This window comes from Myxocyprinus asiaticus, chromosome 41 (assembly GCF_019703515.2).
Source record: "Myxocyprinus asiaticus isolate MX2 ecotype Aquarium Trade chromosome 41, UBuf_Myxa_2, whole genome shotgun sequence".
Classification (NCBI taxonomy): Eukaryota; Metazoa; Chordata; class Actinopteri; order Cypriniformes; family Catostomidae; genus Myxocyprinus; species Myxocyprinus asiaticus.
This window is the reverse complement of record NC_059384.1, coordinates 12,092,069-12,111,322: the sequence shown is the minus strand read 5'-3', so window position 1 is coordinate 12,111,322 and position 19,254 is coordinate 12,092,069. Positions and strand designations below refer to the sequence as shown.

General features: G+C 38.4%; 1 protein-coding gene across 1 annotated transcript; it reads right to left on the bottom strand.

Moving 5' to 3' along the window:
• On the bottom strand, positions 1 to 18,235 carry skilb (SKI-like proto-oncogene b). Its single transcript, XM_051682134.1, has 7 exons — positions 18,020 to 18,235; positions 14,735 to 15,927; positions 4,676 to 4,764; positions 3,159 to 3,346; positions 2,885 to 3,060; positions 2,461 to 2,667; positions 1 to 2,242 (listed from the first exon to the last, which is right to left on the bottom strand). Exons 2-7 carry the CDS (start codon positions 15,809 to 15,811, stop codon positions 2,033 to 2,035), a joined length of 1,947 nt encoding a protein of 648 aa, XP_051538094.1. The 5' UTR covers positions 15,812 to 15,927; positions 18,020 to 18,235; the 3' UTR covers positions 1 to 2,032.
• Positions 18,236 to 19,254: the final 1,019 nt, after the last annotated feature.

Below are 19,254 nucleotides of genomic sequence, written 5' to 3'. Positions count from 1 at the left end.
TTTTCATTTATATGTATATTTTATATGTTTATTGCCTCAATCTCACACGCATCTTTTTAGTCATCTGGGAAAAGAAATAAAGGAATAAAGAAAACCATTAGAAGAAACGTCATATCAGCAGCACAGAGGTATTTATCAACTGACTACTCCATCTATCCACTCCTATACACAATAAACAAGCTGCAAATACACAACTTGTATTATGCTTGTGTGTGTGTATATATATATATGCAGTTGAAGTCAGAAGTTTACATACAACTTAGCCAAATACATTTAAACGTAGTTTTTCACAATTCCTGACAGTTAATTGTAGAAAACATTCCCTGTCTTAGGTCAGTTAGGATCACTACTTTATTTTAAGAATGTGAAATGTCAGAATAATAGTAGAGAGAATGATTTATTTCAGCTTTTATTTCTTTCATCACATTCCCAGTGGATTAGAAGTTTACATACACTTTGTTAGTATTTGATGCATTGCCTTTAAATTGTTTAACTTGGGTCAAACGCTTTGGGTAGCCTTCCACAAGCTTCTCACAATAAGTTGCTGGAATTTTGGCCCATTCCTCCAGACAGAACTGGTGTAACTGGGTCAGGTTTGTAGGCCTCCTTGCGAAAAATAAGATCTTTGTCCCCATGTGCACTTGAAAACTGTAGTCTGGCTTTTTTATGGCAGTTTTGGTACAGTGGCTTCTTCCTTGCTGAGCAGCCTTTCAGATTATGTCAATATAGGACTCGTTTTACTGTGGATATAGATACTTGTCTACCTGTTTCCTCCAGCATCTTCACAAGGTCCTTTGCTGTTGTTCTGGGATTGATTTGCACTTGTCACACCAAACTACATTCATCTCTAGGAGACAGAATGTGTCACCTTCCTGAGCGGTATGATGGCTGCATGGTCCCATGGTGTTTATACTTGTGTACTATTGTTTGTACAGGTGAACGTGGGTCCTTCAGGTGTTTGGAAATTGCTCCCAAGGATGAACCAGACTTGTGGAGGTCCACAATCTTGGCTGATTTCTTTTGATTTTTCCATGATGTCAAGCAAAGAGACATGTAGTTTGAGGTTAGGCCTTAAAATACATCCACAGGTACACCTCCAATTAGACTATCAGAAGCTAATTGACTATTTGCCTAAAGGCTTGACATCATTTTCTGGAATTTTCCAAGCTGCTTAAAGGTACAGTTCACTTAGTGTATGTAAACTTCTGACCCACTGGAATTGTGATTTAGTCAATTAAAAGTGAAACAAGTAGACCTTGTTTGTCTAGATGTTTTATAGAATGTAAAGTACAGGGATAAGACCATTTCCTATACTTGATACTAATCACTTTTAAAGTTTAAAAATTTTGATGATTTAAAAATGAGAGAAACTATTTTGGTGGTCATTAAAGGAGGTAAAATTCACTGGAAATGTCTCAGAAAACATTTTCTGTTATATACAGTATTTGAACTTTTAAATGTATACCACAGTGTAAACATTATATATACATACATATTTTTGAAAGTACACATGCATATATATTGTACATTCTTACTGAGCATAGTCTGCATAAAATATAAATGTATATGACAAAAATAATGTTAAATATGTGTTATTTGACATAAGATTATTCACATAACATTTATCCATAAACAACAAATACCTTTAAAAACAATATATCAGTTGTGATTAAATAAAAATGTTACATTTTCAGAAAATCATTAGTTGTCCTTGCACTGATAAACCAAAATAGTGTTGATTGTACACTAGCAGGATTAGTGGTTTGCATAATGTCCACTACATTTGTATCAAAACTCCAACAATTCATATTCACGTGTCTCAAAAAATTAGATTCAACCCGAGAGTTACTCTTTTTCAACTAATTCACAGAATAAAACCATTTACTCACGACGGCCCCTTAATTTTTCCATAGAACTGCAATAAAACGACACCATTCCAAAAAACTCATGATCACAGACTTCAGGAATTCTGAAAAATTCAGATAAGCACAGAATTCAGGTTGCACATTGGAGACTGATCCGTAGATCACTCTTAAGGCGTCAGGGACATAAATGTGTCACTAGAGGCTGAAGACATGGGACTGTCCACTGAAGCAGGGGGGGCAGGCTCCCTCATCTGTTGTTTGAGCTCAGAGATGGTACGCTCCAGCCTCTCTCTGGCATCCCTCTCCCTGCGTAACTCCTCCTGCAGCTCCTCGCGGTCTTCCTCAGCGCGGTCCAGTCTCTGACGCAGTTCTGATAACTACAAATGTGCATGAGGTAATTGGTCAGCTACAGGGAAGCACTTAAATAACACAACCCAAAACAGATTGTGACCATCCTAACATCCCTTTTTGTAAAAAACAAAAATAGTACAAAGGAGGATGATAATCCATGGACTTGGACTGGAAATATAGTTCTTTTATCAGGACAGATGGATGCTAGCTTCAAATGATTTTGGTGTGCATGACTGGTTGATACCTGTTTGGCATATATGGTTTCTTGGTGTTGCTCAGTACCCAGCTCTTTGCATCTGCAGCCTTGCTGCCTCAGCTGGTTGAGTCGAGACTTCAGCTTTCTCTGTTCCTGCTGGACCTCTCCCAGCCTCTGAGCATGCTCAGTCTGCACCGTCTCCGTTCTCTGGTCACGTCGGTCTATGGCTTCCCCTTGATGCAGAGCCTGCAGCTCCTGTTTTTTAGTAACAGGGAGAAAAGGGGTACAAAGAGACATCAGATATTCACTTAAAAGCACATACCGTTAATGGAAAAGGAGATGTTAATACAGACACTATAGCTTTGTTCCAAAACCTAGTGACCTGCCTTGCTGTCTACTGCCTGTATAGGCAGCTACATTTTAAGGCAGGCAGCTCACTAGGTTTTGGACACGGGCTTGTTGGGGTAAAAACCTTTTCAAGCTGTTTCTGTCTGCATAGCGTTGACTGAAGTTTCTCATGTTGAGCACTGTACATCTGAAGGAGTTCCATCACCATGCCTTCCTGACTGTGCTCTGCATTAACACCAACAGACCGCTTACAGTCTGGACTGCCATCATCTGAATTTGTGTGACATGCCATTTTCTGCCCTGTAAAAACACATTCAGTAAAGGGATCTTTCATTAAGAAACATGTACTGTACATTCATCTGTGCAATGTCACTGATGGTGGATGCAAACCAACAAACCTGAAAAGATGGGCGTCTTAGTGTAAGAGTTGTCTACATCCTGTCTCTTGTTACTCTGAGAGTCTCCATGTTTGGCTGGACCGCCCAGCATCTCTATTCTTGGAGACCCCATTTCCTTTTCAGGCACACACCCAGGGTGTTGTGCCAAGCAGTTACCTGCCAGCTTGTCAGGCATGCACTGGTACCAACTGGGGAGAAGGAAAAAAAATGGAAGTTAGTTTTGTGTACTACAACTGCTACTATTGGAAGAATTACGTAAGTGCATAATTGTGACTTTTTTCTTTTTTTTTTTAAATGTTCTAACAATTGCATAAAAATGTTAAATTAATAGCAAATAAGATTAATATTATAAACATATAGATCTGAATGTGTAACTCCAATAAAGCTACAAGATATTTAAAAGGGCAAAATGTAAGCCTGTAGGTCAAATTGCACCCCAAAACCAAAGGAAATAAATAAATTATATTGGTATAAAGACAGGAGGCTTACTTTAGGACCATTAATATTTTTGCATTGTGAAATTGTGTGTGTGTGTGATATATATATATATATATATATATATATATATATATATATATAAATAATGTCCTCTGGTCTGATGAAACAAAAATTTAACTGTTTGGCTATAATGACCATCGTTATGTTTGGAGGAAAAAGGGTGAGGCTTGCAAGCTGAAGAACACCATCCCAACCGTGAAGCATGGGGGTGGCAGCATCATGTTGTGGGGGTGCTTTGCTGCAGGAGGGACTGGTGCACTTCACAAAATAGATGGCATCATGAGGAAGGAAAATTATGTGGATGTATTGAATCAACATCTCAAGACATCAGCCAGGAAGTTAAAGCTCGGTCGCAAATAAGTCTTCCAAATGGACAATGGCCCCAAGCATACCTCCAAAGTTGTGGCAAAATGTCTTAAGGACAACAAAGTCAAGGTATTGGAGTGGCCATCACAAAGCCCTTACCTCAATCTGACAGAAAATGTGTGGGCAGAACTGAAAAAGTGTGTGCGAGCAAGGAGGCCTACAAACCTGACCCAGTTACACCAGTTCTGTCTGGAGGAATGGGCCAAAATTCCAACAGCTTATTGTGAGAAGCTTGTGGAAGCCTACCCAAAACATTTAAGTTAAACAATTTAAAGGCAATGCTACCAAATACTAACAAAGTGTATGTAAACTTCTGATCCACTGGGAATGTGATGAAAGAAATAAAAGCTGAAATAAATCATTCTCTCTACTATTATTCTGACATTTCACATTCTTAAAATAAATTAGTGATCCTAACTGACCTAAGACAGGGAATGTTTTCTACAATTAACTGTCAGGAATTGTGAAAAACTGAGTTTAAATGTATTTGGCTAAGGTGTATGTAAATTTCTGACTTCAACTGTATTATTATTAATAATAATAATTTTATTACTATTGTATTACATTTATTTATTTATTTGGTGGGGTGAAATATGAACCAAATGTGTTCTTTGTGAGTTACTTTTAAAGAGATTTTTGTGAAAGAAAAGAACCTTTGCCACATCAAGTCATCATGATCGGGGTCCTCCTTCAGACTGGCAATTAAATGGGAGTCAAATACAAAATCAGGTGATGATTCTCCCTGCAAGAGACAGATTAAAAGAACTCGTTAGCCCAGTTTTTCAAACAAAGCGTGACTGATTAACCCATTATGTGTTAATGCAGATTACTCTTTATCGGTTTCTCACTTTGAGAACATAAATCTAATCCCTTCACATGCTAGACAGCCTCCTGAGTGTGCAAAGACAAAGTTAGCTCTTATGATTCATTCTATTATCAATAAGGTAGGCTTAAACTCGGAATAGACTTTTCTATCCTTGTGAATGCGTTGAAAGCTGATCCTGGATTAACACACTCTCATTCTGACATGTTTTAATAGGCCTGAATGTCTAGACTGTGTTCCACTCCCTAATACAGACAAGAACCTGCATTTGAATGCAGCAAATAGGGATGCGTCTTCTATCAGCAGTCAGTAAGGTAAGCTGCTTTAATGTAAATCAGCCATCTGACCCATTATAAAGCCTCACCGGCCAGCTCGCACGCCACACATGCTGCGCCAGTAGCAGTGTGAACCTATAAAAACAAACCACACACCCACACGGTGCAGAGACAAAAATTTCCTTCATGATCATAGCGTAACAATTCACACATACTCAAAAGTCCCTCCGCTGTGGTTTCAGAGCACGTTCTTGAAACGATTCTTCGTTAAAGAGCTTTACTTGATTCTTTTATGGAATTAGAGCCTTTCTAAGCATATGATTGTAACTATATACTGGAGTTAAGAATGGTTTTGTTTATGTCCCCTAGAAACAAAACAGGCATTGCAGGTTTATTTAAAACACACACACACACACACACACACACACACACACACACACAAAAGCTTTCATACATTTACATGTGAAGTCATGTGCGTAAACTCCAGACAACTCGGGGTGGGGGAGGAGTGGGCTGTCTGGGGGCCATCACGTGGGGCTCAATGCACGAGGACTCTAATCTACGCAGCTATTTACAACATAAGCAGGACAGACACTCCTAATGCACTACAATAATGACATCAGGAATTGGTGACCTCGTGGAATAGCTAATACACCAGATCGGCCCGTGAACTTAATCATTTAGCCTTGACCTTGCCTTAAAGGAATATTTTGGGTTCAATACAAGTCAACTCCATTGACAGAATTTGTGGCATAATGTTTACTTGTGTTCCTTTTCTTTAAAAAAAAAGAAGCAAAAATCGAGCTTAATGAAGCACTTACAATGGAAGTGAATGGGGACCATTTTTGGAGGGTTTTAAGGCAGAAATGTGAAGCTTATAATTTTATAAAAGCACTTACATTAATTCTTCTTTTTAAAAGTATTACTTTTTTATTATTATTTGAGCTATAATGTTGTTTATGTCATTTTTACGGTCGTTTAGAGTTTACGCCATTTTGAAACAGTAAGTATTTAACATTTACTAATTGGCCCCATTCACTTCCATTGTAAGTGTCACACTGTAACCTAGATTTTTTATTTTTTTTTTAAAGAAAAGGAAGGACGAGTTGAAATTATACAAGCTTAACTTGTGTTGAACCTGGAATATTCCTTTAACCTTGTAACTGAAGTGCACATGAAAGGGTGTTTCTGTATATTTGGCTGCATACTTATTCAAGAATTGTGACTTTACAGAGGACAAATAGAAATCTATGTATTATCTCTATAGTAAAAATATATATCAATAATTAAAAAGGTGAGTCAAGCAGAAGTGCGAAAGACAGACAGACAGACAGACAGACAGACAGACAGATAGATAGATAGATAGATAGATAGATAGATAGATAGATAGACTTATTTGCTCAAAAGCTATTTTTGGTCAAGTTCACACAGACATATCTTGTATATTGCATATTGAATGTTTCTGTCAAACAGAAAATCTCGTCTGCAACCAGAGAGAGGGGTTTTCTGAGAACAGCGGTTGCTGGGGATGTTGTTGAGTTTTTCGCCAAGCATTATACAATGAGATGGGAATTCACTGAATGCTCTGAACATTCATTGGCTAAGAGGGAGGCTGGGGCCTGAAGTCTGCATTCTGACTGGTTGGAACAGAGTTCCTGCAGGGTTAATGCTAGGCCTGCAAAGGGGGGAGCAATACTCAGCAGGCACATGTAACAGAATGTCCCAGCTATTCTCTTTCACTTTTTTTCCTTTTTGATCATTCTTTCCTCATCTCTTTTTTTCTCGTCCCTCCCGCTCACTCTCCCCTCTGTTTCTCTCCCCTGTTGCCATGGATCCCACTGTTTGTACAGACTCTAGGAGTTTGAGAGTCTAGTGACCCAGTTTGAACCACGTTCAGCCATTTCCTTTGGAGGGAAACATCTGGTGCAGCATGAGAGCTGGATTCAGCTGACCCAACATTAGATTTACTGTTTACTTTCCACTCAAACCTTTTACAAAAATGTGAGTACCATGACAAATGTTGCCTCTTATGCAATGCTCTGGCTCTCTCTGTCTTATGACAACTTGCTTATAGTGAAAATCCGAAATATTTCACCCCAAAATCGAAAGACAGATAAAATCATTTTAAATCTTCAAATAATATTTATCTTAAAGAAAATAAAGCCAACTTTTAAAACCATTAAAGGAATAGTTCACCCAAAAATTATCATTCTTAAACTCGTACGACTTTCTTTCTTCTGTGGAACACTAACAGAGATATTTTCAAGGGTATATGTAAATATCTGCACATGCCTCAAGCGCAAGGAAGTGTAATCCAGCTTCTCTCATGAACACGCCAAGGAGACTGCAGATGCCAAGATTTACAATGAAAAATGAGTTACATATTGGTCTGTTTCTCAACCAAAACCCAGTGGCGAATTCTCAGGGCCAGCAAAGCCTTCTCTGCTGGCCTAACATGCCAAATAAATAAATATGTTTCATCCTTTCATTCTCAATCACCTTTCTGCCAATGTATTTTTAATCGCTTTCCACTCTTAATTAATCTACAAACAAATAGAGAAAAACTAAAGTTTATCCAGTCAAAATTTATCCCTTGATGCTTACAAGCAAAGTGTTACAACTGTTTCACAAATTGCATGCCTGAAGCAGCATGTGAGTTTGAGCTCCACCACCTCAGGCCTTCAGAATTTCTTCAGAATCCCTCAACACTGCAAATGAATGGGCAACTAAAGTCAAATTGTCAGATTCATCAGCCAATTAGATTGATTTATTTGTCCCGGTCGAGGCCTTCTAGCTGGCCTTGAGTGACTCAATCACGCTTTAAGTGATGTACGTAATTCAAGAGCAAAAAGCGTAAGATCAAGCTGTCTGAGGAGTCGGCTGTCATCACCACTGAGAAAGAGATCCTTATGGATTTAAAAACACGAGATGTTCTGCATGACCATGTAATTGCTTAATTTATTAAACAGGAAAGGAGGACTGATTTTCACTTCAAGTAAATTGGTAAGTGCTTTTTGCATTGTTATAGCAACATCAGGAGTTTAAATTAGTACGTTTGTAAATTAGGCTGCTGGAGCATTCAGTGTTGGATCAAGTTTTGAAAAGTAGTGCTGCGTTCCATTCAACTCGGATTTTACAACTTCCTACTTAGAAAAGTGCAATGAATGCATCTTGAAGTCAGAATTACAAATTGTAGGCTCGTGCAGAAATTCTTAACTCCGATTTTGCCGAAATACAGGGGCATGATGTCACACAAACATGTCGACACTCAAGGAGATATAAAGTAAGTGAAAACATTCACTTTACTAAGAAATATCGATAAATGAGTTTGTTTCCACATTACATGATATTAAAGCTTGTTTAACAAATGCCTGCAGAAACAGGTATATAAAACATTATAATCTCTTTTGATAATTGTACACCTGAAGCACAAATGCTAGCGCTGCAGCATTGTTTATCAGTTGGATTGCTAGGAGACATCTCTAATGATAGTCAAACCCCTGCTAAGCTAACGGGAGCGTTGCAGTTCTGAATATCGGGGAATGGAATGCATTTATGGTTGAGATATCAAGTAGGAATATCCCACATCCAACTTGAATGGAACGCAGCATAACCGTGTACCCTGACGAAACAAAATGTATTGCAAGCAACATTTAAATCGCAAATATTATTAGATTTTTCCAGGTATTCTAGACCTCCTTGGTAGATTCATATGAAAAACTATGATTTTTGAATGTCTTTTCGGGAGACAAGCCTCAAATTAGGCTTGCGTGAGCATTAAGTGTCATTTCAAGTTCTGGCTTTAGTGCGTGGACGTGTTTTTAAAATGTCAGTTGGTATTACTAGTTAGCCGTGACATAATGTATGATGCCCAAAGGCATAGGGTGTCTTATTCATTGTGAAACTATGTTTTCTTAATGGCATAAATCACACTGAAGGCCTGGACTTATAATGCACAGCCCGCTACTCGTAATACTTCAGAAGACCACTTGAGTCGTATGGATTACCTTTAAGCTGCCTTTATGTCCTTTTTGGAGTATATACAGTATATCCTTGAAAATATTTTTATTTGTGTTCTACAGAAGAAAGGAATTAAAAACGAGTTGAGACACCATAAGGAGTATTTTTATTTTGGGGTGAACTATTATTTTAAGACATGCAGTGTAACAATATTTTCATTACAGTAATACAAAGAAAATGTGTTCCCATTACTGTAATTATGTGATTAATTGTTAGGTTATAATCTCTATAAAGAGATATATATATATATATATATATATATTTTTTTTTTTTTTTTTTAAATCACATAAATATTAATCTTTTTCTCACCCACACCTATCATATCGCTTAGGAAGACTTATATTAAATCACTGGTGTAATATGGATTAGTTTTATGCTGCCTTGATGTGATTTTTGGAGCTTCAAATGTCTGGTCACCATTCACTTGCATTGTATGGACCTACAGAGCTGAAATATTCTAAAAATCTTAGTTTGTGTTCAGCAGAAGAAATAAAATTATACACATCTGGGATGGCATTAGGGTGAGTTAATGATGAGAGAATTTTCATTTTTGGGTGAACTATCCCTTTAATTTTCTTTATGAAAAAACTTCTTTTTTTTTTTTTTTTTTTATTGGGTGATAAATAACCTAGATATGTTTTTGCAAGATTCACACTGTAAGTAAAAGTGAACAAACTCTGAACTGTGAATAATGTAGCAAATCTGATAAATGCAATTGGACCCATTAATACAATACTTGTACTACAAAATATATTGCTAAAAATACAGATAATAGAGCTGTTCAGCTGTGACATCAATTTGTTGGCGAACCCGTAAGTCTAATTCGCCATGGGTTCCCTCAGGATTTTCCTATGAGTTTTTATAATCAGAATCAGATCAGAATCAGAATGAGCTTTATTGCCAAGTATGCCACATACAAGGAATTTGTCTTGGTGACGGAAGCTTCCAGTGCACAAACAATACAACAACAAGAAAGAGATATTAAAAAAATTGAATAAAAATAAAAAGCGAGTAGAAAATATAAGTATATATAGAAATACACAATAAGATGAATATATATATATATATATATATATATATATATATATATATATATATATATATATATATATATATATATATATATATATATATAGTTGAAGTCAGAAGTTTACATACACCTTAGCCAAATACATTTAAACTCAGTTTTTCACAATTCCTGACATTTAATCGTAGAAAACATTCCCTGTCTTAGGTCAGTTATGATCACTACTTTATTTTAAGAATGTGAAATGTCAGAGTAATAGTAGAGAGAATGATTTATTTCAGCTTTTATTTCTTTCATCACATTCCCAGTGGGTCAGAAGTTTACATACACTTTGTTAGTATTTGATGCATTGCCTTTAAATTGTTTAACCTGGGTCAAATGTTTTGGGTAGCCTTCCACAAGCTTCTCACAATAAATTGCTGGAATTTTGGCCCATTCCTCCAGACAAAACTGGTGTAACTGAGTCAGGTTTGTAGGCCTCCTTGCTCGCACACGCTTTTTCAGCTCTGCCCACAAATTTTCTATCAGATTGATGTAAGGGCTTTGTGATGGCCACTCCAATACCTTGACTTTGTTGTCCTTAAGCCATTTTGCCACAACTTTGGAGGTATGCTTGGGGTCATTGTCCATTTGGAAGACCCATTTGCGACCGAGCTTTAACTTCCTGGCTGATGTCTTGAGATGTTGCTTCAATATATCCACATAATTTTCCTTCCTCATGATGCCATCTATTTTGTGAAGTGCACCAGTCCCTCCTGCAGCAAAGCACCCCCACAACATGATGCTGCCACCCCCATGCTTCATGGTTGGATGGTGTTCTTCGGCTTGCAAGCCTCACCCTTTTTCCTCCAAACATAACGATGATCATTATGACCAAAGGACATTTCTCCAAAAAATAAGATCTTTGATCCCATGTGCACTTGCAAACTGTAGTCTGGCTTTTTTATGGTGGTTTTGGAGCAGTGGATTCTTCCTTGCTGAGCAGCCTTTCAGGTTATTCGATACAGGACTCGTTTTACTGTGGATATAGATACTTGTCTACCTGTATCTTTCAGTATCTTCACAAGGTCCTTTGCTGTTGTTCTGGGATTGATTTGCACTTTTCACACCAAACTACATTCATCTCTAGGAGACAGAATACGAATCCTTCCTGAGCGGTATGATGGCTGCATGGTCCCATTGTGTTTATATTTGCATACTATTGATGGTACAGATGAACATGGTACCTTCAGTCATTTGGAAATTGCTTTCAAGGATGAACCAGACTTGTGGAGGTCCACATTTTTTTTTCTGAGGCTTTGGCTGATTTTCTTTTGATTTTCCCATGATGTCAAGCAACCGAGTTTGAAGGTAGGCCTTAAAATACATCCACAGGTACACCTCCAATTCAGTACACCTCCTATCAGAAGCTAATTGACTAACTGTCTAAAAGCTTGACATCATTTTCTGGAATTTTTCAAGCTGCTTAAAGGTACAGTTAACTTAGTGTATGTAAATGTTCTGGAACCCACTGGAATTGTGATATAGTCAATTAAAAGTGAAACAATCTGTCTCTAAACAACTGTTGGAAAAATTACTCGTGTCATGCACAAAGTACAGGTGCATCTCAATAAATTAGAATGTCGTGGAAAAGTTCATTTATTTCAGTAATTCAACTCAAATTGTGAAACTCGTTTATTAAATAAATTCAATGCACACAGACTGAAGTAGTTTAAGTCTTTGGTTCTTTTAATTGTGATGATTTTGGCTCACATTTAACAAAAACCCACCAATTCACTATCTCAAAAAATTAGAATATGGTGACATGCCAATCAGCTAATCAACTCAAAACACCTGCAAAGGTTTCCTGAGCCTTCAAAATGGTCTCTCAGTTTGGTTCACTAGGCTACACAATCATGGGGAAGACTGCTGATCTGACAGTTGTCCAGAAGACAATCATTAACACCCTTCACAAGGAGGGTAAGCCACAAACATTCAAGCTGGCTGTTCACAGAGTGCTGTATCCAAGCATGTTAACAGAAAGTTGAGTGGAAGGAAAAAGTGTGGAAGAAAAAGATGCACAACCGAGAGAACCGCAGCCTTATGAGGATTGTCAAGCAAAATCGATTCAAGAATTTGGGTGAACTTCACAAGGAATGGACTGAGGCTGGGGTCAAGGCATCAAGAGCCACCACACACAGACGTGTTAAGGAATTTGGCTACAGTTGTCGTATTCCTCTTGTTAAGCCACTCCTGAACCACAGACAATGTCAGAGGTATCTTACCTGGGCTAAGGAGAAGAAGAACTGGACTGTTGCCCAGTGGTCCAAAGTCCTCTTTTCAGATGAGAGCAAGTTTTGTATTTCATTTGGAAACCAAGGTCCTAGAGTCTGGAGGAAGGGTGGAGAAGCTCATAGCCCAAGCTGCTTGAAGTCCAGTGTTAAGTTTCCACAGTCTGTGATGATTTGGGTTGCAATGTCATCTGCTGGTGTTGGTCCATTGTGTTTTTTGAAAACCAAAGTCACTGCACCCGTTTACCAAGACATTTTGGAGCACTTCATGCTTCCTTCTGCTGACCAGCTTTTTAAAGATGCTGATTTCATTTTCCAGCAGGATTTGGCACCTGCCCACACTGCCAAAAACACCAAAAGTTGGTTAAATGACCATGGTGTTGGTGTGCTTGACTGGCTGGCAAACTCACCAGACCTGAACCCCATAGAGAATCTATGGGGTATTGTCAAGAGGAAAATGAGAAACAAGAGACCAAAAAATGCAGATGAGCTGAAGGCCACTGTCAAAGAAACCTGGGCTTCCATACCACCTCAGCAGTGCCACAAACTGATCACCTCCATGCCCACCGAACTGAGGCAGTAATTAAAGCAAAAGGAGCCCCTACCAAGTATTGAGTACATATACAGTAAATGAACATACTTTCCAGAAGGCCAACAATTCACTAAAAATGTTTTTTTTATTGGTCTTATGATGTATTCTAATTTTTTGAGATAGTGAATTGGTGGGTTTTTGTTAAATGTGAGCCAAAATCATCACAATTAAAAGAACCAAAGACTTAAACTACTTCAGTCTGTGTGCATTGAATTTATTTAATACACGAGTTTCACAATTTGAGTTGAATTACTGAAATAAATGAACTTTTCCACGACATTCTAATTTATTGAGATGCACCTGTAGATGTCCTAAACGACTTGCCAAAACTGTAGTTTGCTAATATTAAATCTGTGGAGTGGTTAAAAAATGAGTTTTAATGACTTCAACCTAAGTGTATGTAAACTTCTGACTTCAACTGTATATATATATATATATATATATACACACACACACACACACACACACCGGTCAAAGGTTTTGAAACACGACTGAAATGTTTCTCATGATCTTAAAAATCTTTTGATCTGAAGGTGTATGCTTAAATGTTTGAAATTAGTTTTGTAGACAAAAATATAATAGTGCCACCATGTTAATTTATTTCATTATAAAACTAAAATGTAATTAAAAAAAAAAAATTTTTTTTGAAATTGATGACTTTGACCAAATAACAAAGAAAAGCAGCCAATAAGTGCCCAACATAGATGGGAACTCCTTCAATACTGTTTAAAAGCATCCCAGAGTGATACCTCAAGAAGTTGGTTGAGAAAATGTCAAGAGTACATGCAAATTCTAGGCAAAGGGTGACTACTTTGAAGATGCAATAATATAACACAGTTTTTATTTATTTTGTTTGATTTTTTTAGTCACAACATAATTCCCATAGTTCCATTTATGTTATTCCATAGTTTTGATGACTTTACTATTATTCTAAAACGTGAAGAAAAAAAAAAATTATAACAAAGAATGAGTAAGTGTTTCAAATCTTTTGACCGGTAGTGTGTGTGTGTGTGTGTGTGTGTGTGTGTGTGATATATATATATATATGCATGTACAAATACAAATCTGTTAAATACAGATAGTGCAAGGGAATGTAATGGCAGAAAAGGTAGGATATGTTTGATAAATATTGCTATGAGGAGGAGGGCATGGCCGGGCTGTGATGGAGCACAGCCGGAACTGAATCAGCGGGAGAGCGAGATAAGGGGCAGCTGGAGACGCCGGTTCGAGAGAGAGAGAGATGCACACACCGCGTTGCATGTGTGTCTGTGTCCTTATGTTTTATGTTGTTAAGTTCATTTAAATCATTAAAGTTTATGTTTACTGTTCAGCCAGTTCCCGCTTTCTCCTTGCCCATCCTTGAACTATTACAGTGGTGCCGAAACCTGGGAGGGAGGAGGGATGCGCTGTCACAGAATCCTCGCGGCTGCCATCCACGGTGTGTAATTTATTTTGTAGAACAAAATGTCCACGTATCATCAAGTAATATTGACCACAGGCCTTATTTTTCTCATAAGTTCAAAAACCCCATTATAAAAACCCATGGCGAAAAATCTTCCGGGTTTTTGGACTACAAGCTGAACAGCTCTATATAGTGTTAAATCTTAACACAAGTAGAAGATTGTGGCAATAACATAATACTTTCTGCATTCATATTCTCAGTTAACTACTGCTTCCTAATAAATATACAGTTAGAGATGCTTACCTGATGTGGCTCCCTCTTCTCCTGCCGGTATTTCGCCTTCATATCCTCCAGAGTCTGCTGCAGCTTCTCTTCATCTGCTGTTCCCAGGTATCTGTGTGCTAGCTGTAGATAGCAGGCCCATTTGGCTGAGTCAAAGCCCCAGTGGCATGTGCGTTTGTCTGGCTGTCGGTGGGAGTGCATGACAAACCGCTCTGGGCAGAAGAGTTTTCGGCACTGGGAGCAACGGATACAGGGTGCATCCGGGCTGGAGTAAAGCTGGGGAACAAACAGGCCTTGACACTTCCCTAGACATTGGTGTTCCACCCAAAATCCTCCAGATTCCTCTGAATCTTTCTCTTTCTCCTCCCCAGCACCATAACCCTTGTGCGACTCAAGAGAGAGATCCTCACCTGGATGGAGCAATGTGTTGCAAAGGCGCTGGGCATCAGTCAATGTGATGAGGCCACAGGATGGAGTTCCTGGAGGAAGGACGCCCAGCACTTTGAGGATATGCAACTGTGTGGTATCACAACGGGAACAGTACAAATACAGCTGGTCACACACTGAGTTGATCTGTTGCAAGGAGAAGTCCCGGAGAATGGTGTTCAGCAACTGGGGCAGACAAAGTCGCAGTTCGCCTCCCACAGAGAAGCAAGAGATGGACTCACCCTCCAGACTGCAGAGGCCAAGATCTGTGGAGCTGTCAGGAGGGACTAGAAGGGGCCCCCCTGCCACACCTCCCTGGGCCAGAGGGGGTGCCAACTTATGCTGACCGTGATGACCAGAAAATGCAGCTGGACCGCCAAGAGAACACTGGCTGCTCAGAGAGAACTGTGCTAGGGTGTGTTTCAAACCAGGGCTGAGATCCGGATTGGGCTCCATCGCATTCATTGCCTTGGAGACCTGATACTCACAAGCACCGTTGGAGCCGAGAGAGGTTTCTGGGATTTTTTTACAGGAAAGATTTAAAGCAGCCATCACACGTTTCTTTATGGGTGTACCGTCTACACCATTGCCTCTCATCAACCTCTTTATTGGGACTTTAAGAAGGGCCTGGTCCTTGGGAAGGCCTTGGCGGTTATTCTCAGTGGTTGCCATAATGCTGTTTATGGATATTGGTAAGAGGTCTTCAGATGCACAGAGGAAGTCTCAGGAATGCAGGGATCTTAAATGTGGATCATGGTGTAGGAGTCAACGACACTTCTCAGGTGACTCTGTGAAAAGTCAGAACAAGTGTCATAGCTTGATTTAATATAAAAAGCCCAAATGTTGTCGATTCACCATTGTCAAACAATTGGTTTGTATTGGGAACACAGTATTATTAGCACTCACAGTAACTTTAACTACATAGAAGATCCTATTTATTCCCCAACATAAAAAACACCTGAAATATTTGCTCTCACTCTCAAGACATTAACATAAAGGGCTCTATTTTCATTAGTGTATAACCCGCTGCAGTACACGCTATGACTGTGCGCAACGTCTTATCCAATTTTCGTGATAACTCTAAGTGCAATTTTTGTGCCAGCGTAGAGTGATTTTTAAGTCACTGCAATGTAGGGCGGGGGAAGAATTTGGAAAGAGTAAAATGTTTGGACTTGGTATGATTTTTTTTTTACCACTTAATTATTTTGATTATATTTTCTTTTCATTTGAAGTGTAATTTGAATTTAGAAATATTTTTGGTTTAATTTTTTCGTATTTCAATATATGAATTAAATTTTTCAAAATCTAAATTGACCGGTAGAAGTAAAGTGCGTTCCGATACAATCACTGTTAATTCTAGCCATGATTTGTGAGTCAGTAGATGAAAATTATTAATAATAACTTGCATTCTCAATAATTTAACGGAGCGTAAATCCAAATCCTGATGAGAACCACATTTTTCATATGTATAAAAGGAGCATGTCACTGTCAACATGGATGCAGTAAATGCACAAAAGAATGCAAGTCCATATTTCTATTCTTCTAATTCATTGCATACAGTCCAATTACACTATCAACTTCTTATGAATAGGCTGTTTTTGTTTCTATCGCTGGTGCTTGACAGGGAATGCACTATTTAATAGGAGAAGAACCTCATAAGTTGTACTTGACCCAGCCCATTAGCGCTTTGCGAGCACAATTTCACCAAACCCACATGTGCCTAGACTTAGAGCACGATTGTACGAAAATACCAAAACTTCCTGGCCATGCCCATTGACTTAGTGTGTAGGACTTATGGCATAGTGTTGTGCTTAGTGCTAGCACTAAATTAGAAAACCCTGCTGAAAAAAAATCAAAAAACAAATTAAACCAAAAAAGTTAATTGGTCCCTCAACATGGTCAAGCAGGTTAGTTGGCAGGTTTTAGAGAGTTTTTAGACACTGTTTAGCCTAATCAGGCAGGGAGACCAACTTAAATCAACTAATTAACCATCTTAGGATGGTTTTAACTGAGGGTTTTTAAGCAAGGTATCTAAAAGCCTTGGAAATCCTAATTCTTAACAATTATTTTCATGAATGGTTTTAATATGAATTTAATATTAAAAACTCTTTGTTTCTAGGAAGGTTAATGCTATTAGTCTCATTGTTTAAGAGGCCGGCCAGGTTGGTGTTTCGTCAGCGATAGCGCAATCTTGTCACAGTGAAATGAATCATATCTGTAATGTGTTGTGGCTGCAAGTGACAGACTTTCCACCTCTCTCCCACATGTCCGATTACTCACAGCCAGAGGCCACGCCCCTCTTCCCTCCCACAGATTTTACTCACGGTCAGAACTCCGCCCCTGCCCCCTATACCTTGGTAATGACTTTCAGTCCTGCCAAAGACCTCTGCGGGACTACCCCCCATATGTTCCCACACCAATGACACTTTCACATTTCACAACAAACTGTGAAGGCAATACCTCGAGAAGATTTAACCTGAATTCGGAGGTATTCAAAATATTTGGGTTCTCCCCAGCGAAATATGACTAACGCGATGTTACATGAAAGAAACATACATTTATTATTTTACCCTACAATCCCAGCTGATTACTGTAGATTCTCAAAACGCATGTACAGCTTGTGGACAGTCTCTAAAAGCAATCTATGAACATGTCATATGTAAAATAGCACTGAAGCAGTCAAAAGAGACGAAAACAATGCGATAATACTCTAAAGGAGGCACGTAGAGTAGTGGCACGAGATATGAAATCATAACAATACAATCAAAAACTGACAGAATAAGAATAACTATTTCAAATATGAAATGAACAAATAGAAAATAAGAGCTCCAGTTGTATATAATTTAAAGCGGGGGGGCAACCCAGCATATTCAAGCTTACCTTTAAAAATAAAATGTAAATTCCTCGATTCTTTGGAGAGAAGATAAGGAGAGCGCGTGAAATACTTATATTCTAAATCACGGGATTCCTACTCAGAGTTCACCGACCGACAGACCGAGCGCCCGTAACCCTCAAACTCTCAACAGCCGTGCGTACTTCATGCTGATAGACTCGCAACGTCAATCCACAACCCAACAACCTACGTCACCCGAACGGGCTGCCTTTTTAGAGAGCCACGGCTAGACGGCGTGATTTAGAACGGAGGAAGTCTGTCTCGCGATCTGGGGGCGTTACCCGCATTTCGACAAGTCCCACCCTCGGCCTGATCACTCTTTGTTATGATTGGTGCGGCAATTTGAGCGACTTCTTAACTATCCAATTGCTGATTGCCTGAAGAAACCGCCAACCAATCATACCCATAGCAACAATGACAAGAGTAGGAAGTTTGTTTAACACAATCTAGGGCTAACATGCGAGAGGCTTATAATTGTAAACCGTGGTTAAGGGTGTAGAAACGTTTTTAAGAGCCCAGGTTGTTCCCTGGGATGGGCTATTTGTTAATAGCCTGATTGACGATTAATAAGAAATGCAGCAAATAAAATTTATTTATTTCGTATTATAAACTAGTCACTGAAAATACCTAAATGTTTTTATTAATTACAAGTAATTTAAGTAAATTAAGTGACTTGCTTATTCATCCTTTGGCCTTAGTTTAATATAAACCATGTTTACTTTCACAGAAGTAGGGGAATTATGCCAATGACACTTTCACATTTCACAACAAACTGTGAAGGCAACACCTTGGGAAGAGGTGTTTACAAACACTCTCCAGCTTGTATCCATTTATATACTATAACTTTTACTACTACCAACATTATGAGGGGTTTTAGATTATTTACAATGTAGCCTGAAGGCAAAATACTGGATTTCCTTTGGAAAAAGTTTTGTTTTCCATTTTTGATACAAGATATTGTGAATGGACATAATCTTCATGTCCCACAGTTCACCTCAGTATATATTGTTTTAGCATTTTTAATTAACTTTCTGTTTAGATGTTGTGTAATAATACCTTCATACATCCATTTGCATTTTCTTCTTTCACTGAAAAAAAAATTAATTGGTTTTACATAATTCAATTATGGACATTGGTTCCACATAATGAAAACAAGTTTCCTTAATATGAAATTAAAATGTAGGCTCTACTTAAATGTTTTGTGTTGCATAAACCCAAAGGA